This window comes from Trachypithecus francoisi, unplaced genomic scaffold, assembly GCF_009764315.1.
Source record: "Trachypithecus francoisi isolate TF-2019V2 unplaced genomic scaffold, Tfra_2.0 Lachesis_group17, whole genome shotgun sequence".
NCBI classification, from domain to species: domain Eukaryota; kingdom Metazoa; phylum Chordata; class Mammalia; order Primates; family Cercopithecidae; genus Trachypithecus; species Trachypithecus francoisi.
This window is the reverse complement of record NW_022681462.1, coordinates 39,106,266-39,129,382: the sequence shown is the minus strand read 5'-3', so window position 1 is coordinate 39,129,382 and position 23,117 is coordinate 39,106,266. Positions and strand designations below refer to the sequence as shown.

The window sequence follows — 23,117 nt, the reverse complement described above, 5'->3', positions numbered from 1 at the left end:
TCTTCAAGGAACTTAAACAAGTTTATAAGAAAAAAACCAAACAATCCCATTAAAAAATGGGCAAAGGACATAAACAGACACTTCTCGAAAGAAAACATTTATTTGGCCAGCAAACATATAAAAAAAGCCTCAACATCACTAATCATTAGAGAAAGGCAACTCAAAAGCAAAATGGGATGCCATCTCATGCAGGGATGGCGATTATTAAAAAGTCAAGAAACAACAGATGCTGATGAGGCTGTGGAGACATAGGAATGCTTTTACATTGTTGGTAGGAATGTAAATTAGTTCAACCATTGTGGAAGATGGTGTGGCAATTCCTCAGAGAGCTAGATCCAGAAATATCATTTGACTCAGTAATCCCATTACTGGGTATATACCCAGCAGAATATAAATCATTCTGTTATAAAGATACATGCACTTGTATGTTTACTGCAACACTATTCATAATATCAAAGACATGGAATCAACCCAAATGCCATCAATAATAGATTGGATAAAGAAAATATGGTACATATACACCATGAAATACCATACAGCTGTAAAAAGGAATGAGATCATGTCCTTTGCAGAGACATGGGTAGAGCTGGACGTCATTTTCCTCAGCAAACTAGCATAGGAACAGAAAACCAAACACCTCATGTTCTCACTTATAAGTGGGAGCTGAACAGTGAGAACACAGGGACACAGGGAGGGGAACAACACACACTGGGGCCTGTCCAGAGGGCCCAGGGAAAGGAGAGCATCAGGATAGATAGCCAATGCATGCAGGGCTTAATACCTAGGTTATGGATTGACAGATGTAGCAAAACACCATGGCACACATTTACCTATGTAACAAACCTGCATATCCTGCACATGTATCCTGGAACTTTAAATTAAACTAAAAAAAAAAGAAATTAAGGATCATATTTATGTGACTTCAGGATTCCAAACATTTTGGGGGTAGCACCAACTTCCTGAATTTTTTTACAATGTAGAACTGAAATTGGACTGCAAGTACTATTACTTAATAAGGCCTGTCAACTCCCCATTGGGAAAATATGGTTATTACTAAAAAAAAAAAAACCTCTGTTCCTACTAGCACTATGTTATATGTCTGGTTATTATCTATGTGGGGTGCTATTGCTGTAAGAGTACAGTGAATTAAGCTACATATCCTTGGTAGTAATTTTCCAGGAAGAAGAGGGTTCGTATGTTTTTGCATTAATGTATATCTTGTGTTTCTGCATCCAAAATGGTAGGACACATTTTAGAGGCCACTTCAGTTTCCATTTGGATTAGCATGGTCAGTAAACTTTGTTGAGTTTGGACTCATGCTGTTTTCCATCACTGGGTTTTTGGCATGGCTCCTTGTTAGTTGAGTAGTTGATTTATCTATCTAACAATAGTGTCATTATCTTTTTGTATAGCTTCCCAACCCATACTTTCCTTCTGAAAGAGTATTTCTTTTAATCTATTTAGACTGGTAAGTATCGACTTTTCTTGTGAATTTTTGTTGTTGTTGTTGTTAAATACATTTTTAGCTTGTCCTAATATCTCAAATCCTGCCTTTATTGCACCTAAGGTTCTTTTTGCCTTAGTTGGCTAGTGCTGTTTTATCCACCAAATACGTTGTTGCCATTGAGCATTTATAATGGAAATGCAATGTGAGTACCAGTTACAAACCCAATAATGTTGGATGCTCCAAGTTAAAGTGAGAGGAACAGTAGTTACACCTACATATAGTTTAGTTTGAGTATACCATAAGGCTTCTCACATTCTCCCTGCTAACATTCCCAAGTATTCTCTGGTGGTACTCTTGTCCACCAAGTAGCTCTCATTATTTGATTTCCAGTTTCATTAGAATGTTGTATAGACTAGTCACAAAAACAAGGTCCCTAAGTCCTAGGACAAGAGATACTATAGCAAGGCACATAAGCTGCAGCTAAATGTCTTCCATCATATTTTAATCCTATTTTATTAATATAATAATTAGTATAATTAATATACAATACAACATATTAGTATATTATTTTATTACTACAATAAATATATTCTGTTAATATAATATATAATACATCTACATTATATATATACACACACACACATATGCACACGTGTTTATTGTAACACTATTCACAATAGCAAAGACTTGGAACCAGCCCAAATGCCCATCAATGATAGACCGGATAAAGAAAATGTGGCACATATACACCATGGAATTCTAGGCAGCCATAAAAAGGATGAGTTCAGATAATATATATTATCTAATTATAATTATGCATGGAAACATATAATTATATATTAATAACATTAAATGTATCTTTACATATATTTAAAAACATAATTAAAATCTCTAATAAATTTATTAAAAGTAAATCCCTTAAGAAATCAATCCCTTACTCTTCTAATAAATTCCTTAGCATATAAATGGTTTTTTTAAACCCATTCTCCAGAAAGACCATTATAATTTCCCTTTAAATATAGACAGCTTGACCATATAAAAGTCTTTTTTTGGCCGGGCGCGGTGGCTCAAGCCTGTAATCCCAGCACTTTGGGAGGCCGAGACGGGCGGATCACGAGGTCAGGAGATCGAGACCATCCTGGCTAACACAGTGAAACCCCGTCTCTACTAAAAAATACAAAAAACTAGCCGGGTGAGGTGGCGAGTGCCTGTAGTCCCAGCTACTCCGGAGGCTGAGGCAGGAGAATGGCGTAAACCCGGGAGGCGGAGCTTGCTGTGAGCTGAGATCTGGCCACTGCACTCCAGCCCGAGCTAGAGCGAGACTCCGTCTCAAAAAAAAAAAAAAAAAAAAAAAAAAAGTCTTTTTTTTTTAATCCTTTTATTGTGCCTTAGACTCTTCATGACATGCTTGGACTTTCTGGTTTGTCTGGTTTGTCCTGAATATACCTCTTTCTTAAACAACCAGTCATTTTATTCTAGGTCCAAATTAACCATACAAGATTTTTTTCTTATATAAAACTATTTCTTTTTAATCTTTCTCACCAAAAAAGTAAAAAACCTTTATTTCTATAGCTTTCTACACATCTCTCTTATTTCATGATTCCTTTTACCTTGTTTTATACATAACCTTTAAATAAGCTTTGAATCAGACAAAAATTGTTCACCTTTTTAAGAAGGATACTTTTTTAGAATGTTTTACTACAATATATTTTTATTGGAAAATATCCAAATAATGAAATATCTATAATTTAATATAACTTTAGATTCTAAATTATGACAAGTTTGTCTATAAGTATTTATCACATTACATTTACCTTATTATTTTATTATAATTGTTTATCCAGATTCTTTATGAAAACTGTGATAGTCATTATTTAAAGTTATGAAACTCTCCATTGCAAAATTCTGAGACAGTGAAGAAGATAAGACCTAACTGACTCCATCTTTCTTCTAATCTTTACGCTGTCCTTGTTCATTCCTGGTCTTTGGGAGAAACTTAGTTTGTAGTTTGCCTTTGAGACAAACATGATAACAGTCCTTCATCTCATCCACCATTATACAAGACATGGTCAAATCCTCTCACAGTACAAGGTAATCTCTGGTACCCCCAAAGCCAAAGAGTTCGGGTCACGCAATACAGGAAAACAAAGCTTTAGACCTAAGAAGAGTCTGCCCATGACTCTTAAAACTCCACAAAGAAAACAGAGCACCCCAATTGCAGTGAGTGACACCTTTATTCTGAATTCTTTAAAGGGGTTCAAGTCATTATAAACCTCTAGACTTTTTTTGGTACTGCAGATGGCAAACGGGGAAGCAGGAAGTATAGGGTGGAAGAAAAGTAAATGAAAGAACATTTGTTTGTTTTTTTTGACAGGAAGCAAACATAGAAAGTGCATAGTTTTTTGTTTGTTTGTTTGTCTTTCCCTCTTTTGCAGCTGTGAGGAACTGTAGCCAAATTAGAAAGGGTTTGTTACTCATAATTTGGAATTCTTATTTGCATTTTATCAAGTCAGGTAGAGTTGGTCAAATCTGTTGGGAGAAAGACTGCAACAAACAATAACAACACATTCTGAGAATATGAACACTGAGTGCTCTAATGGTAAGGAGGAATTGAGACCAACTGGTTGTTAAACTTTAGACAAGATAAAACCCCAATTCAACTACTTACCTAGGGATGGATTTCAGGCTAAAGACTGCTTTCTATCGTCCTAGAAGCAGGAGAAAAAACAAAAAAAGAACAACTTGAACTCATATTCCCTGCTGGGAGCAAGCTCAAACTCCATAAAGAGTTACCTGCCTTCCATTGTCATGGAAACAGGAAATGTTGCCAACCTTGCTGGAAGCAAGTAAAACTTCTAAAAAAAATGGGGAGTTGTACAGCAAAATAAACTTTAGATTTTGACCAGATTTGGGGAGATCAGGGGTTCTCTGGAGGGTATACTCCCAGACCTCAGCAAATTATCCTGTTGGTTTGAGCCATAAAATTAGCTCATGCAGGTCCCAGGCACTGATAGGAGATTTGTCAAAGGTCGGGGCACTTCCACTCAGTATCCCTCTGTGGTTACCAAAATGTGAACCATGAAAATCTGAGGCAGGTTTCAGTTAATTGAGAAAGTTTATTTTGCCAAAATTGAGGACACACACCTGTGACACGCCTCAAGAGGTCCTGAGTACATGTGCCCAAGGTGGTCCGAGCACAGTTTGGTTTTGTATATTTTAGGGAGACATGAGGTGTTCATCAAGATGAACATTGGTTTGGTCTGGAAAGGTGGGACAACTCAAAGCAAAGGCTGGAAGACTTGAAGAAGGGAGGGAGCTTCCAGGTCATAAGCAGTTAAGAGACAAATGGTTGCATTCTTTTGAGTTTCTGATTAGCCTTTCCAAAGGAGGCAATCATATATGCATTTATCACAGTGAGCAGAGGGATGACTTTGAATTGAATGGTAGGCAGGTTTGCCCTAAGCAGTTCCCAGCTTGAGTGATTTGGGGGCCTCAAGATTTATTTTCCTTTCACAGTTCTATGTGTGGCTTTGGGGAAAGGGAAAAGGAAAGTGGTTGTGGTTTCTGTGACCTGCCTTGGGGAGGAGGAATTCTAGTTTCTATGGCTATCCTCAGGGGAGCATAAGGGGCCAGAGTCAGGAGGGCAGAATAAATTGAGAGAAAGTTTCTTTCTTTCTCTTTCTTTTCTTTTCTTTCTTTCTTTCTTTCTTCTTTCTTTTGAGAGAAACTTTCTTTCTCTCTTTCTTTCTTCTTTCTTTTGAAAGAAACTTTCTTTCTCTCTTTCTTTCCTTCCTTCCTTTCTTTCTTTCTTTCTTTCTCTCTTTCTCTCTTTTTCTTTACTTATTTTCTTTTGTTTTGTTTTGAGACAGTCTTACTCTCACCCAGGCTGGAGTGCAATGGTATGATCTTGGCTCACTTCAACCTCCACCTCCCAGGTTCAAGTGATTCTCGTGCCTCAGCCTCCCTACTAGATGGGATTACAGGCATGTGGCACCACAACGGCTATTTTTTTTTTTTTTTTTTTGTATTTTTAGTAGAGATGGAGCTTCACCATGTTGGCCAGGCTGGTCTCGATCTCCCAACCTCACGTTATCCGCTCACCTGGGTTTTCCAAAGTGCTGGGATTACAGGAGTGAACCACCGTGTCCGGTAGGTCCTGAGGATGTTTCTGAGGCTTTTATTTTGGGGTATCCAGAGCCCCAACAGTTTTATGCCCTACTTTTTAAACACGTAAACCTGTAGGGATTTAAATGGTTTTGGTGGATTTGCTCTTTAAAATTAAAGTCCTTTAATTTTAAAGGTAGAAGGTAAAGAAGAAGATAAAGCACTTGAAAGCCAGAACTGGTTTAAACCAAAAACAGCATTTATTGCTCACTCTGCCTTCGGTTCTACCTTGATTGGGTAGTAGAAGGGAAAATGTTTACGCTTCTACTATGTAAGCACCACAAAACCTGAAAACACATTTTGTGAAATAATAGAACTACATTTTCAGGTTTTATTGTGAAATTAAGGGAAAACAGAAGTACCGGTAGCCTGCCAAGTGCCACTGTCCCTAATCACAAGAGACTTTTAGAGGTACCAGCTGTGGGGTTTGCTTCTTTCCTTTCTTCAGAATCACAAGCTAATCATTAGCTTTCCTGCTCCTTGTACTTTCCCGAGCTCTGGCCAGAAGATGCAGGCAGGGGTATTTACATGCTTCAGAAACCTTTTTCCTTGCCTGTTAGAAGCTTCTGGTGTCTAGCAGATGCAGATCTCAGTGGAGCACTAGAGGGTGCATATGCTCACTGAGCCAGTGGTGGGTCAAAACCCTCATGCTGGTTGTTGAACTCCATGCATCAGTTTACCAAGGCTGCCATAACAAGGTTCCAGAGACTGAAAAGCTTAAAAAAAACTGAAATGTATTGTCTCAGAGTTCTAGAAGCTTGAACTCCGAAATGAAGGTGTTGGTAGAATTGGTTCTCTAGACTGTGAAGGAGAATCTGTCCTGTGCTTTCCTCCAAACTCTCTTAGTGGGTTGCTGATATCCTTTGGTGTTCCTTAGCTTGTAGGCCCATCCCCCTGATCTCTGCCTGCATGTTCACATGTGCAGGTTTGTGACATAGGTTAACTCTTGTCATGGGGGTTTGTTGTACAGATTATTTTGTCACTCAGGTATTAAGCCTAGTACCCATTAGTTATATTCCCTGATCCTCTCCTTCCTCCCACCCTCCACCCTCTATCCTTTGGTCAGCCCCAGTGTGTACTGTTGCCCTCTATTAGCTCCCACTTACAAGTGAGAACATGTGGTATTTGGTTTTCTGTTCCTGCGTTAGTTTGCTAAGGATAATGGCCTTTGGCTCCAACATTACAATTTTCAAGATCTTTATGTTTTAGTTTTAGAGTCTTAGGATTTTAGATTAGAAGGTTGGCCTTGGTCATTTCATCTGTCCCTACCTTCTTATAGATGAGAAAATTTGCCAAGGGTCACAGGGCTGGCTCGCTTAAGATTAGAACCTGGACCTTCTGATTCTTAATCTCAGGTGCTTTTTGTTTTAAGCAGAAAATGTTGTGAAGGCTTGTCTTTACAAAAAAGTTTTCCATCCTTTGGTTTCTGTGCATTATAAGCAATGACATGAACATAAACTCACATCGCTGGGACTTGGGCATTCAAACATGAAGGTTTGAGGTTCCTTTATTCCAGCTACGAATCCTGCACAGAGTCATGTGATGGCTGTAACCAGTGTTCTCCCCTTTTGTCACCTTTTTAAAAAGGTTAGCTCTGAAGCATGACTATAAAGTCAATGGTGCTGACTTTTTCACAAACATCCTAAAATCTCTCCCAATCTAGTGTGCTAAATTTGCCAACTTCCTCACTTAGTCTTTCTGGATTCTGGCATTTTTAAATGTATATATTCTGTTCCTCATATTTACTTAACAGCGTGGGCTGGAAATCACTCCGTGTCCATTCATAGTGATCTTCCTCAGTCTGTTTTTATACCATTGGATTGTTTTAAAGGCTTTTCAGTGATTGGTCACTGCCTCTGAGATGGGATCAACTTCAGGTAGGTACAACTTTTAATCCTGGACAAGGGTCTCTGGACTTTTGACTCTTAGGACTCTGGCTGTAGCTGAAAAAGAAGAAACTGGGGAGGCCCAAGTTATGGGGTTCATAGAGATTTGAGATCATTGCTCAGCGAGAACAGCATTCACAGCCCTGTGTGATCAGCCAGCATGACTTTTCTGGGAAGAACATGGAGTGAGACACCACTAATAATGGGCATATTTGTCTTTTGTTTTCAAATTCTAGTGACAACATTTCGGGCCCCAGTCTCAAGCTTCCCTTTCAGTGACTCCAAGAGAGATAGTGTCCATTACCTATCTGGATGCAACAGAAACCAGGGAGGTTTCCAAAGATCTATTCTGTGCTCTGTCTACCTTGGTCATACTACATCCCCCAACTTGGTGTGGTGGCTGTGGGCCAGACTATCCACTTATCCACTTAACAGTTAGCAGCCTGATTGTCCTGGTGATATTACTGATTATTACTATCTAAAACTGCACCATCTCACATGGTAAATACTAGTCGTATGTAGCTATATAAATTTAAATTAGAATTCATTATGGTTAAATAAAATGGAAAATTAGCTTGTCAGTTTCAAGGGCTCAATATCTACATGTGGCTAATGGTCGCCACACTGGACAACATGAATACAGACATTTTCATCATCACAGAAATTCTCCTTCACCTGTGTCCTGCATGGACCTGGAAGAAGCTACATGACTCAACACTAACCTTGTTCAAACATGAGCAAGGAGGAGGAGGCAGTTCTGTCTGTCCAGGGACCTAGCAGGATCCTTACCTGCCTAAACACCTGATGGCAGATCTGTCACCTGCATACCTGACTATGAACTCAGAAACAGCTTTTGTCCAGCTACAGTCCTGCTCAACTGCAGTCCTGAGGGCAGGTCAGTCCATCCAGGGACCTAACAGAAGCCATACTTGATTGCAACATTATAATGGACCCCTTGACTGCAGACTTGGAAGTAGCCTCATTCACTCTTGAACCTGTCTTCAGCCTCATTCACACATGGTCCTAGAGGCAGTCCCATCTGCCTGCAGATCTTGCAAGTGCCACACTTGTCAGTGCCCCTGCTGGCAGACTTGCCAACCATAGATTCAGCTGTGGTCCCTGAGGTGGCCAGACTGCCATGGTCTTGGCTCCAGTTCCAACAATCTACAGACCCAGAAGCAGCCACATCTGCCTGGGAACTGAGTTCCAGCTCCTATAGACTCTGCTTTAGCCCCACCAACCCATGAATCTGATGACTCTGCCTATTGATTTTAGTATTGATTCTGCCTGTCTGTGGATACTGCCAGTAGATCTGGCCAGATTTTCTGACTGGGTTGACTATTGAAGGTCTTTACCTCCAAAATTAGGCTATAAAGACTACAGGAGGTTACTGCTCTTTCTAATGCACAGACACAAACTTGAAGCTCAGCATCATGAAGAATGATACCAACATGACTTTACTAAATGAAACTAATAAAACACCAATGACTGAGTCTCAAGTAATGAAGAGTCATACACAGTTTGACAAAAAACTCAAAATAATTATTTTAAAGAAACTCAATGAGCTACAATACAGCATAGATAGACAAATAAATGAAATCTGGAAAATAATATATAAAGAAAATTAGAAGTTGATTAAAGGCATAGAAAACATAAAAGAGAACCAAATAGAAACCCTGGAGCTGAAGAATGCAATGACTTGACTGAAAAATTCAATAGGAAGCTTCAAGAGCAGACTCAATTAAGCAGAAGAAAGAATCAGTGACCAAATGACCAAAAAGAGGTCATTTGAAATTATTCAGTTAGATGAACAACAGCAAAAGAAAATGAAAGTGAGTGAAGAAAACTTATGGGGCTTGTCAAACACCACCAAACACATCAATATACACATTACAGAAACTTAAGGAGAGAGAAAGAGAGACAGGGAGAGTCAGAAAGTTTAATTAAATAAATAATGGTGAGGAGCAGTGGCTCACACCTATGGTCCCAGTACTTCGGGAGGCCAAGGCAAGTGGATTACTTGAGCCCAGGAATTCAAGAGCATCCTGGGAAACATGGTAAAACCCTGTCTGTGCTAAAAATAGAAAAATTAACTGAGCATGGTGTCATGTACCTGTGGTCCCAGCTTGGGAGGCTGAGGTGGGAAGATCACCTGAGCCCAGGAGGTCGAGGCTTCAGTGAGCTGAGATCATGCCACTGCATTTAGCCTGGGCTATGGGAGTGAGACCCCAATCTTTCACATCCAGCAAGATAAATGGACACCCAGATCACAAAGCCTAAACAAAATGTAAATTCCTAAATAGTTTGAATCTAGAGGTCTACATGGAGATACATTAAAATTAAATTGTCAAAAGTTAAAGACAAAGAGGTAATTGTGAAAGCAGCAAAAGAAAAACAACTTTTCACATGTAAGAGACCCTCAATAAGATTATCAATGGATTTCTTGCCTTGTAAACCATGAAAGTGTGAAATAATACACTCAAAAGAAAAAAAGAAAAAAGCTTGTCAACCAAGAATACTTTACCTGGCAAATTGTCCCTTAAGAATTGAAAGAGAGATAAAGACTTTCACAAAGTAAAACACAGAGTTCATCATGATTAAACCTGCTTTAAAATAAGTGCTAAAGGGAGGTCTTCATGTTGGAATAAAAAGACACTAAACAACAACATGAAAGCATATGAAACAATAAATCTCACTGCTAAAGGTAAACACATTTTTGATCACACAGAATATTGTTTAACATTATCATGGTGTTGTGTATATTACTTTTAACACTATCATGTAAATTAAGAGACAAAAGTAGTCGGAATAATCACAACCACAGAAATGTGTTAATGGAACCACAATATAAAAAGAAGTAAAATCTGACCTCAACGACATAAAATGTGTGTGGAGGAAGTAAGGTGTAGAATTTCTATATACAATTGAAATTACTATTTGCTTAAAACAGACTGCTAGAAATGTAAAGTGTTTGATGTGAGCCTTATGTTGACCCCCCCCACACACACATGCACATACATGAAATACAGTAAATACACAAAAGATAAAGAGAAAATCAGAGCTTCCCACAATACAAAAAATAATTAAACCACAAGGAAAGACAATAAGAGGAGATGAGCAAGAGAATTATAAAATGGACAGAAAACATTTACAAAAATGGTAATAGTAAGATCCTACCTATCAACGAGTACTTTAAATGTAAATGGACTAAATTGTTCAATCAAAAGTTATAGAGTGGATTAAAAAATCTAAGAACTAGCTATACTTTTGTCTTTAAGAGACTTATGTTAGGTTTAAGGTTACATGTGGGCTGAAAGTGAAGGGGCATAAAAAGGTATTTTACGCAACTGGTAACCAAAAGAGAACAGAGGTGGCTATGCATATATCAGACAAAATATACTTTAAGTCAAAAAATGTCACCAGAGAAAGAAGAGATAAAGAAGTTCATATATACTGATAAAAAGATAAATTCAGGCTGAGCGTGGTGGTTCACGCCTGTAATCTCAGCACTTTGGGAGGCCAAGGCGGGCGGATCACAAGGTCAAGAGATTGAGATCATCCTGGCCAACATGGTGAAACCCCATCTCTACTAAAAATACAAAAACTAGCTGGGCATGGTGGCACATGCCTGTAGTCCCACCTACTTGGGAGGCTGAGGCAAGAGAATCGCTTGAACCCAGGAGGCGGAGGTTGCAGTGAGCTGAGATTGTGCCACTGCACTCCAGCCTGGCAACAAAGTGAGACTCTGTCAAAAAAAAAAAAAAAAAAAAAGGGTCAGACACAGAAACATAAGTACTACATGATCTCACTTATACGTGAAATCTAAAATAGTCAAACTGATAGAAGCAGAGAGAAGAATGGCGGTTATCAGGGACTGGGGGAAGAAGAGGGAAACGGAGAGATATTTGTCAAAGGGTAAAAAGTTTCAGTTATGCAAAATGAGTAAGTTCTAGAGATCTGCTGTACAACTAGGGCATATGTTTAAAAACATATGTCATATATTTAAAATTTTGCTATGGGGGTAGATCTTATGCTAAGGTCTTTTTGTTACCACAAAACGAAAACAAAACAACACACATACACACACACACACACACACACACAAAACAAAGAGATTGCAAGGAAACTTTTGAAAATGGTGGATAAGTTTTTGGCATAAGATTGAGGTGATGGTTTCCCAGGCATATACTTACCTACAAATACCTCTAGTTTATACACTAAATATGTATGGCTTTTTGTATGTCAGTCATACCTCAATAAAGCTTTTTTTTGAAAAAAAGAAATTCTTCTTGTTTGTTTGTTTTTCAGACACAGTCTCATTCTGATGCCCAGGTTGGAATGCTTTGGCACCATCTCAGCTCACTGCAACCTCTGCCTCCCATATTCAGATTCAAGCGATTCTCGTGCCTCAGCCTCCCAAGTAGCTGGGCTTACAAGCACACGCCACCACGGCTAGCTAAGTTTTTGTATTTTAGTAGAAATGAGGGTTTCACCATGTTGTCGAGGCTGGTATCAAACTCCTGAGCTCGGGTGATCCGCCCTCCTTGGCTTGGCCACCCAAAGTGCTAGCATTACAGCAATGAGCTACCACGTCTGGCCTTAAAAAGAAATTCTAATGGTCAACACTAGTTTCAATCATCACATGTGGTCACTCACACTGTTATAACTCAGAGCACAAACTTCACCAACTGTTAGTCCAGAAGTCTGTGTGGCCCCAGATTCTTCCAAACTGGTGCAGATGCTGCTGCTGTGGTCCTCGGAGCTGCTCTGGAAGGGTTTCAAGAATGGGAAGAATAAGGCTGGGCTGACCCATCCGGACCAGGGTCCCTCAGCTTCCCACCCCAGCCTTTGTTATTATTCCCTGAATGGTTCCTCACCGCCCATCCTTTTTTCCACATCATTGGCATCTCATGTCAATTACAGAACTCAGCCTTTGATTGCTTTATGACTAATATCTTTTCTGAATATCCTTTGACCCCAACTAGGTGACAGGCTTATTGAGGAGAGGAATCATTTGTGTTCCCTATAGGATCTGTCCTAGTGATGGAAATAATAGGATCAGTTCCACGAATATCCATGAAAGAAGATTCTTAGCCAAGACTCACTGGGACCCAGCATTTAGAATCCTCTGAGACGCTAAGTCACAAATCTGCCACTAGATGGCAGACAAACTCCACAATAAACAAAAGAGAGCTCCCCGCTCCTAGAAGTACTAGCAAAGTAATAGAGTAATCGTGTCTCATTATCACCAGGGAGCCCCTAAGGCTGGCATGGGTTCTTTGGTGTGACCTTGGATGCCTGAGAGGAGCTGCCAGTGTCTTGAGTTGTGCGGAAAACACGCTTTGTACTGTGAGACTTGAAGCCTGGCATTATCACTCCCCTCCAAGTTGGCTGTTCCCCGGAGCTCATCCGACCCTCACTGAACAGGATCAGTCTCAGGAGGCTCCTTGTGGACATGGAGACTCAGCTTTGCTCCTCTTCCTCCCGCAGCTCGGACTCTCTGGTGAGGAGGGAGGACTCAGGCTTCATCCTCAGTTTGCTGGCATTTAACAGGAATGTTTTCTTGAGGAATGAAAGCTGCACCACCAGGGGAGGAGCTGCCCATGTGGAGCTCTGGGTACAAAGTGCCTCTTCACTGGGGCCCACACCCACTGCCTGTCACCTTGACACCTCCTGCCCTGTGTTCTCCAGATCCCCTTCAGGTCACTCAGCATCCTCAGCAATGGGCTAGTCACTGCCTGGCCTAGCAGGGACATGGGGCAGGGTCCTGAGCCTCATGACCCTTGGGCTCTGTGGCGGGGAAGGGGCCGTGGGGTGGTGCACCATTGCTGGTTTTAAATGTTTGTGCTCAATTTATCCAAATTTAAGTTAATAACTTGTATTAGTAATTAAAGTTGTATTTATTTATATAAATATGTTTATTTGTAATATACATACATAGCATATATAGATATGTATTTAATTCTCACACAGATTCTATGATACAAATGTTAGCAGTACCCTTATTTAGCAGGTGAGAAAATGAATTGAAAAACGTCTGAACTTGTCCAAAGCCATACAGTTAGCAAGAAATTTGGAGCAGAAATTTGAACCTGGGACAAAAATTTAAAATCATATGTTGTACCAGCAACTAAAGCTACATATGATATTCATTTACAATATAGATATATAGTATTTGTAAACATATATATTATAATGTGTATCTAAACATACATATTACAAATACATTTATACATACGCACTTTTTTTTCTTTTAAATTGTAGTTTAAGTTCTGGGGTACATGTGCAGAATGTGCAGTTTTGTTACGTAGGTATACGTGTTCCATGATGGTTGGCTGCACCTATCAACCCGTCACCTACATTAGGTATTTCTCCTAATGCTATCCTTCCCCTATCCCCCCACCCCCTGACAGGCCCTGATGTGTGATGTTCCCCTCTTGTGTCCACATGTTCTCATTGTTCAAGTCCCACTTATGAGTGAGAACATGCGGTGTTTGGTTTTCTGTTCTTGTGTCAGTTTGCTGAGAATGATGCTTTTCAGCTTCATTCATGTCCCTGCAAAGGACATGAACTCATCCTTTTTATGGCTGCATAGTATTCCATGGATACACAATCATTTTATGTTTATGTTTATTTAGCGTGTGCTCCATTTCTTTCTAAGCAGAACAGCATTGGGCTGAATAAAGACTCTGGGGACATTTGCTATTCCTCCCTCTTTGGCTCCAGTAGGGTCTCAACCATTCCAGACCAGTGAGGACAGAGCTGAGGACAGCTGGCCCCAGGCCCAGCGCTAAGGCTCTGATCTCTGAGTCTTTCACCCTGGTGGTGGGCTCTGGGCTTGGTACAGCGCCTGTGGGAGTGTGAACACTTTCCTTCCCTGAAACCCCTGTGGGGCAGCCCCGTGGGCAGGGCCTTTGGTTCCTCCTAGGTCCTCAGCCCCATGGCTCAGGACAAAAATTGCTTTTTCCATAGCCCAGGGCCAGTGCCCGGCAGCTCTTGGGCAGCATAAAGCTTGAGGACCTCATTCCAGATTTCTTTCCCATTTATTGTAGTACCTGGAAGTCTGTCCTGGTCTTAAACTCACAGACCACATTTTCACAACTGATGAAGCTAAAATTGCCGTCTGGAAAATTAGAAATTTGACTTCCTTGTCATCTTCAGGGCCTGGTTTGTTCCAATCCCACCAGATATAAAGGCTATTTGTATCTCCCCTCTCCATCCGATTCAACTTAGAAATATGATAAGATTGAAGATGTGGTACAGCTCTTAGCACCTACACCCCAGCCTTCCCCCGCTCCTTTGGTGCATAGGCACCAGCTCTGTCCTGCTGCACATGGGGAGGACATGAGCCTCTCCCAGCCCAGGACAGGAGCAGAGATTTGGGGCATATGGGATCAGCTTCACAGTGAGATGTCGGGGAGTGAAGGGTGAGAAAAGTCTGGAAGGATTTTGGTGTTTCATGAAAAAGAGGGAAGGTGAAGAGCTTTGCCCTGCATTTTTTCCTGGAACGGTTATGAGAGGACATGATGCTTAGAGCCACTGTAGCCCTCTTGAGACAAAGCATAGAGCCCAAGACTGAAAAAGTCAAAGTGGTTCAGATGCAAAGCAGAAACACAGAAACAACCTGGAGCCTTTCTGCTGTCACCAAACTGCTGCGTCAGCCGTAAATACTGCAAGCTTCAAACATCTTGTTTTTTATTAAATCACTGCTATCATTTCTTCTAACTGCTTCTAAAATTATTCTAATTTATCCAGAAAAGATACTTAACAGAAAGAGCCTGGCTGGGCCATAGACCTACTCTTTAGGAGAAGAAATGCATTGCCATATGTGTGCGTGTTTGTGGGGTTCTGAGGCAGGAAGGGCAGGAACTTAACTCGTGATGTTCTCCCCTGGCATCTTGGTGCTGCAGCATCCATGGCTAGAGAAATACAACCTGCTTCAGAGAGCTTATAAACTATAACCTCTTCCTGTCTCCATGTCTCTTTTTATTTTCTAAGATTAAATTTTCTTGGTTCTCCTTAACTCCTCCATCCTTTAATAAGTCACAAAAAGAGAATCATGCTTACGAAGTGACAAGAAAAGTTGGAAAAGACATAAAATCTGGGAGTTATGTTTCCTCAACAGCAAAATTGTGTTGTAGGTTTCCCCTCCTCCTCTGTGTTTTGTTTTATTTTGTTTTTGCTTATTTATCTGGGAAAAATCAGGGGTTTTTGATAGAAACATGCTGGCTGCTCCAGCCAGATTTCTGTCAGAGGTTGCATTTGGAGAGTTTACAGAGAAAAGCTTCCAGGCTGTTAGTGCTGGATTCTAAAGAGGGTAGCAGGAGGATGGTCTGGTTTCCCAGCATGGAGGAGGCCAGAATGAGTCCTGGGAAAGGCTGTGAGTGTGAGAAGAAAGGACTTAGAACTGAGGCCTGTAGCCACAGCCTCAGGAACCCACGAGTGGGAACCATTTATCAAAGAGCCAAGGGACTTGAGTTGGATTCTTAGCCAGGAAGCCCCACCACCCAACTTGTATCTCAGTGGCCACCACCATCTGTGGTACAAGCTGGGATTCACCTTCAATGGTGACTCCACATAAACCCCAAAGCAATGGTCGTCAGGTCCTGGGTGGAGGATGCAGGGACTAGTCTGGATGGAGGGAGCTTCACCCCAGGATGTGTGAGAGGAGCCTTGAAAGTGAGACACCAGAGTCCTTGATCTGAAGGAAAAAAAAAAATTATTGATGAAGTTTATTCCCATCGTACTAACATCCCTTCTAGCTTCAAGAGTTCCTCCACTTCCTGAGTCAGTCTCCTCTGCAGTTTTGAACTAATGCCTTGTCTAATTCTAGACTGGCTATGAAAGTCAGTGTCACAAAAGATGTGTTTCTTCTTGCCTTTCCCTCCAGGCAAGGGCATCATTTTCTTTTTGGCTACTTTCAAAAGATAGAAAAGTTGTCTCCTTAATACTGCTGATTTCATCACAAGGGTACTGGGCCCACTCTCAGGTCAAAATCTTACAAGCACACAGGCCAAGTGGGTCCTTGCCTTGGTGCCTCTTTTTTTGCATGTTCTCACCGTATGCCTCCTCCCAGTCCAAGTCTCTATAAAGTCTCATGCCTCATGCACTATCCAAGCTCTGAGCATTGCCTGCCAGTATGTTCTTGGGAGCTCAGGTGTAGCTCCTCTGGAGCCTGGCTTTCCGGAGGGCAGGTGACGGGGAGGCCCTGGGGAAAGGCCAGGTCAATGAACTCTCTCTCATAAGTGAGGGCAACTGCTGCCTGGTGCATGTTCTTACTGTGCACCATCAATGTCACTGTCTTCTTTTACTCTATGACAGTGAGTGGAGACATCATCCTGAACCAGACGCCAGCATCCCTAACTGCACCTCTGGGAGAGACAGTCTCCATCTCCTGCCAAGCCAGTGCAGATGTACATGGTGAAATATCTTGGATCCGGATAAAACTTGGACAAAGACTTGAACCCCTTATATCTCATGTCACTACCTTGGCCCCAGGTGTCCCAGCCCGATACAGCAGCAAGGGAAGTGGAACCAGCTATGTTTTCAGCATCAGTGACCTGCAGCCTGGGGACTCTGGGGAGTATTACTGCATGCATGACTATGGGTGGCCAAGCCACAGTGGGTGCACCCTGTGCACAAAACTCCTCGCTGTCATGGGGCCTGATTTTCTAGGGCATCTGCTTGCAACTGACTAGCCAGGATCCTATTCCAGAGAGATCTAGCACACATGAACCCTCCAGATTTAACATACACACCTTTTCTCTGTGGATATAGCAGTCCTTGTCTTTACCCTTGGCCTTTTCCCTTCACTGTACTTCTGCAGACTCCTGAAGGCCATATCTACCCCTTACTGCTCTTTCTGAAGCTGGGAAGGCAGCTCTGCCTGCACACATGGCAGATTTCAGGGCTTGGTATAAGCATCCTGTATGACAGTCCTCAATCAGTGATTACAAGGGAGGTGTATACACACCCCAGCTCCCTCACCTCTCAGGTGGAATAACCCAGAGGCATTTTCCCATGTTTCTATGTGGGCTTGAGCTTCAGTTGTCCTTATGAGTAGCTGCTTGCTGATGTGCCTTTCACTGTTCATTTCCCTTTCCCTGCCCCACTTTCTTCCTTCTCTCTCAGGGGTTTTGGCAGGTTGTAAATGTAGTGCTTGCATGAAAATCCTTGTCATTAGAAACCCAGCCTAAGACTATAGGCAAATCCTCATTTGTGGAGGTATCTTTCCTCTAAATTCTTGCCACTTTTCCTCTTATGATGGGTGGAGAAATTCAGACATTAAGAAACCATTTAATTTTTCTTTAGCAGTCTCTCATAGGTTGCGATTGAGTAGTGATTCTTTTCTTCTAGGTCACAAAATCAGAGGAGGCTCTAACAAATAACTCCACACTCTGATGTCCACATTTGAGCAGCAGTAGCAGAAGAATTCTCCAGCCCAGGAAACCCCCAGACCAGAGGGCCCTGACTCAGATCCCTCCCACTCTCTTGCTTTATAAAGCTGCTGGCTGCTCCCTTTTCTCTCCTTCTCCAAGTCATGTGACTTTGGATCCTTCTTCCTTAGGGGAGGACAGCTGGGGGATCATAAGGAGGTTTGGTAGGTGGAGTAATGTACCCTCCCCTATCCCCTAGAAGATATTTATGCCCTAATCTCTGTAACCCATAAATGTTAAATTACATAGCAAAAGGAAATTGGCAAACGTGATGAAGAATCTTGAGACGGGAAGACTATCATAGACTATATTGTGGGCCCCGTGTAATCACAACTGTCCTTATAAGAGGGAGGCAGGAGGGTCACATGTGGGGAGGATCTGTGACTACAGAGGGAGAGGCTGTGTGATGTGAGGAAAAGGCCATGACCAGGGAGAGACAGCAGCATGTAAAAGATGGAAAAGGCAAGAAAACAAGCTCTTCCCCATGATGTCCACAGGGAAGCTTGATTTTAGCCCAGTGAGACCCGTGTGAGATTTCTCCCTTCCAGAATTGTAAGGGAATAAATCGATGCTGTTTGAAGCCAGTAAGGATGTGGCAATTTGTTGCAGCAGCTAGAGGAAGCTCTCACACAGGGAGAGAATGCCATTTGTCTCTGTGAGGGGATGGTTTCTTTCTAATCATCCAACCCTTTCCAACTTGTCAGCATTTGGTGTCAATTTTGACAAAAGACGGGGAACAGTTTATCATGAGGAGAGCTAGCACAAGAATTCCTCTTAGGGAGAAAGCCTTCTGGGTAAACCCTTTGATTAACTTGTGTACATTCTGGGTATCTGAGAGCCAGGTGGTTAGATCCCACGGCACTCGAGAGGAGGGTAGGATTACCTAATAGGACAAATTAGATTTGCAGGACACAATCTGAGAGAGAAGGACAGGGTCAGAGATGGAAACTGACAGAAGAGAGGAGGAAGAGGTTAGGGCAAGGCAAGATGTGTTCCTTCCCTTAAGTCTGAAATGAAGATGTTCAGAGTTTGTAAAAGCTTAAAGAAAGTTGCATTTTGTAGAAGAAACTGTAGAAGGGGCTGAGTTTAATGTTAGGGTTCACATGGTATGGGGCAGAGGCAAAAGGGAACTGTGAATTTCACAGCATTCTGGTTTTGTCTCTTCTCCCATTTTATAGGCAGTGGGATCATCTGTGGGCTTGTCCGTATGGAAGGAACCAACTTAATGTCAGACACGTGTGGATCCAAATCCCAGTCCCAGCATTCACTGACCATGTAACTTTGGGCAAACCACCCACGCCCTCTGATGAACGATCTTCTCATCTGTGAAATGGAGCACTACAGATATCAAGGGCTGTCCGAGAGTTTATCCAGATGATGTACCATTAAATGTAAGTTTATTATTTTTTTTTTAGAGAAGAATACTCAGGGCTCTGTTTTATGTACCTCTGAATATCCTAGAATGAAGAGGCTGTGTAAGATATTACTAGCCAGATGTCACTTTCAACTAAAAGTCATCATTATTCATTGCACAAAATTTCCTCACTGGGGGCTACGGGTTTCATGTGCATTTCTTTCCACCATAAACTCCTCCACCAATCCACTTATGTGTAGCTTTTAACATTGAACAAGGAAATTGCAAATGACCATTGCACCTTTAGTCTGGGCTTTCCTTGAGTACTTTTTGTGTATTTTTTAGAGCTACTATAACAAATTCCCAAAAATTTGGTGGCTTAAGACAACAGAAATGCATAGTTCTGGAGGCCAGAAGTTTAGAGGCAGTTTCTCAGGGCCAAGATCATGGTTTTGGCAGCCAGGGTCCTCCAGAGGCTCTAGGGGAAGACTGTTCTTGCCTCTTCCAGCCTCTGGTGGCTGCAAGTTTCCTTGGCTGTGGCCATATCACTCCAGTCTCTGTCTCTGTAGTCACATTGCCTTCTCTTCTGTCTGTGTTAAATCTCTCCCTCTTAAAAGGACACTTGTCATGGCTGCTGTGGCCCACCTGGTTAATCCAGATAATCTCCTCATGTTAATATCCCTAATATACATCTGCAAAGGTGCTTTTTACAAATAATAATGACATTACTAAGTTCTAAGGAAGAGGATCTGACATTTTGGGGACCATACTCAGTGTATTAAACTGTTGAAGTACCAAATCTTTGTGTGCATACACAAGCCACAGCCTCTCTCTCTCCCCATCTCCCTTCCTTTTCCTGTTTCTCATGATCACAGGTCATTTCACTTCTTAAGTGAATCCAGTGCCACTTATGTCCAGGTCAGTGGGTCACACACAGGACAGCCTTGCTCAGGGTTTGTTTGAAGAGCTGCTCTGTCCCACATTATCATGTAAAAGGAAGGACACAGCCATAGACAGCCCTCAACCATCTGGGAGGAGCTGTCTACACAGAGCATAGTCATGGGCTGCGATTCTCTGGTGCTCTGATTGCCTTCAGAAGCCCGTGTCTTCAGCCCTCATGGAAGATTTGGATGGCCCCTGACCCAGATAGGATCCACCTTAGCTTACTATTTTACCCATTCTACTCACTAGGGAAATATATTTGGTGTAGGCTGAGTGAGGTGAGAAAATTGTCCAAAGTATAGAAATGACTGTCATTTGCTTTGCATATTTTTTAGTTAAGTTCACGAGGCATTTTGTAATGTTTTGCAAAGTGTATAACAATCAACTTTCTAGTAATATCTTGACTCAGTAGATGGGAGTAATCCCGAATTTGGGAATATAATATCCAACTGTCTTTAGAATTTGGGACTCAAAAATCAAGTGTTGATCTACCTGCCCCTCCCCTGGCCTCAGTTACTGCCGACAGCTGTTAGGAAGATCCACTTCCCTCCAACTTCTTGCATCTGTCTCCTTACAGATTCCCATGATGGAGGAGACCAGAGGCTCCCTATGAATACAGGAGAGCTGAGGGCTCCTGGGATCTCTCACTACCCCGTCTGGGCTCAGAGCAACTGTTACCTTGGCATCCACTTAGAGCATAAAGTAGAGCAAGCCCCATCTCCATAAGAATGGAATGTCCAGTGATCTTGCTGTAGACATCCTCTTCTGTTCCGGCCTCTGGAGAGGAGCTCTGTGAATGGGGCAACATCTTGGCCCTGCTCAGTCCAACTTGAGTCTCTGTGGGACCCAAGGCACCCCCATCCTCTCCACCACCTCCTGGCAGCTACAGGTAGAGTGAGCCCTGTGGAGAGGGGCTCTGGTTCAGGTCATCAGATACACAAATTAACTCCATGAACACATGTGTTTATTTAACCCTGGAGGCAAGGGCCCTGCTTCTAGAGCAGCTGACAGGAACTACCTGCCTAACCACATACCCCTTTCCCTTAAGTCTAGAAGCAGCAGATACCTGGACACTCCAAAATGCTCTTCCTGGCCCTGCTCCTCTGCCTCCTAATGATGGGCTTTCAGGGTGAGTGCATTTCCCCCGAAGTTCATGAGCAGGGGCTTTAGCCCTGGACACAGGGATAATGAGCTCAAATGTGTTTTGGAAATTACAGTGTGACATGGAGAGGTGATATGCCTTAATTCTCCTTAGGAAACGAAGGCAGAGAGCCCAGGGCTAACCATGAGGCAGAGGTGCCCACAGCCCTGAGCCTGTCCTTTGCCTCTCAGAAAACCTCTGTCCCTGCTCCCATCCCATGTTCACTTCTCATGAGAGGGTCCCTAAGGCACTGGTCAGGCTGTGAAGATGGACCTACCCATTGGCCCCTGAGGGTGGGGCTGCACTATGCCGTGTCCCCTTTCATAGCTGTCCTGGTCCTGAGGACACCTCCTCAGCCATTTCTATGTGGATTCTTGTACATAAGAAAGAGTAGGAAGGTCCAGGGGTGCTAATTTCTGTCATGTTTAAGCATGGCGTGAGTCTTTTAACAGCGCAAGTTTCTTGTAATCCTTTGAGAAGTAATGCATTGTGCTGCCTGGATGGGGTGTCCCTGCAGGCTCTAGTGGTATTGTCCTGACTCAGTCTCCAGAGACCTTGGAAGCAACTCGGGGTGACTTTGTCTCCATCACCTATAAAAGCAGCACAGATGAAGGTGTCTCCATGGCCTGGTATCAACAGAGACTCCCGGAAGCTCCCAGGCTGCTCTTCTTTGGGGTTTCTGCCCAGGTTGCTGGAACCCCTTCCAGGTTCCAGGGAAGTGGCCCTGGCTTTTACTTCTCTTTCTCTATCCATAGGGTGGAAGCCAAAGACGTTGGGGTGTTTTACTGCCAGCAGCATTTCAGCCAGACTCTCACAGTGACAGGTCCTGGAACTAAATTACCCTTTCTGGGTGGATGACCCTCCCTTCGTGCACCTGCTTCACACAAGGGGCGCAATCTGAGAATGTGAAGGGTCTACATTGTAGATGTTCTCAGAGTCTGTGATTTCTGATCTGTTGAATCCAGGGCAGAGGAAGAGTTATTTCCCCACATTTAAATAAGAGGTACAGAGGAGGAGAGGCAAAGGGGAGTGAAACCAAGCTGTTTCCTAGACAAGTGCTTTACCTAGCCTGATTTGTTAATGTTTTCATTTTCTTGTAGCATATTGGAGAACTCCAAAACTTAAAAGATTGAAACAACAATTATTTGCTGTGATTCCATAGGCTGATTGGGAGGTTTTTTAGCTGCTTGGCCTGGGTTCCCTCATGCAGCTGTGCAGCTACAGTCAGCTTGGTCAGTGGGGTGGGCGGTTCCTGTTGGCCTTGCCCACCTGCCTGTCAGTCAGTGTTTATGTGATGAATCACATTAATTGATTTGTATATGTTGTACCAACCCTGCATCCCAGGGATAAAATGTACTTGATTGTGGTGGACAAGCTTTTTGATGTGCTGCTGGATTTGGCTTGCCAGTATTTTGTTGAAGATTTTTGCATCAGTGTTCACCAAGGATATTGGCCTGTAGTTTTCTTTCTGTGTTCTGTCTCTGTCAGGTTTTGGTATGAGGATGATTCTGGTCTCATAGAATGAATGGGGAAGGAGTCCCTCCTCAATTTTCGGCATAGTTTCAGTAAGAATAATACCAGCTCCTCTTGGAATGTTTGGTAGAATTTGGTTGTGAATCCATCTGGTCCTGGCTTTTTTTTTTTTTTTTTTTTTTTTTTTTTTTTTTTTTGGTTGGTAGGCTGCTTATTACGGATTCAATTTTGGAGCTCATTATTCGTCTATTCAGGAATTCAACTTCTTCCTGGT

The 23,117-nt window shown here is 42.3% G+C and overlaps 1 protein-coding gene across 5 annotated transcripts in view; it reads left to right on the top strand.

Annotated features, from left to right (window-relative positions):
- Positions 1 to 22,885, top strand: part of LOC117062891 (ribose-5-phosphate isomerase-like) — a 37,193-nt gene extending 14,308 nt beyond the window's left edge. For 2 of the 5 annotated variants that reach the window (XM_033176770.1, XM_033176769.1), the window contains exon 4: positions 5,482 to 5,499. In XM_033176770.1, the coding sequence (XP_033032661.1) occupies positions 5,482 to 5,484 (3 nt within the window). In that variant the 3' untranslated portion in view covers positions 5,485 to 5,499. Of the gene's footprint in view, positions 1 to 5,481; positions 5,500 to 19,111; positions 19,325 to 21,277; positions 21,358 to 22,858 lie in introns of those variants that run through there. The other 3 variants (XR_004428611.1, XM_033176768.1, XM_033176767.1) reach the window with 3 other exon arrangements.
- Positions 22,886 to 23,117: the final 232 nt, after the last annotated feature.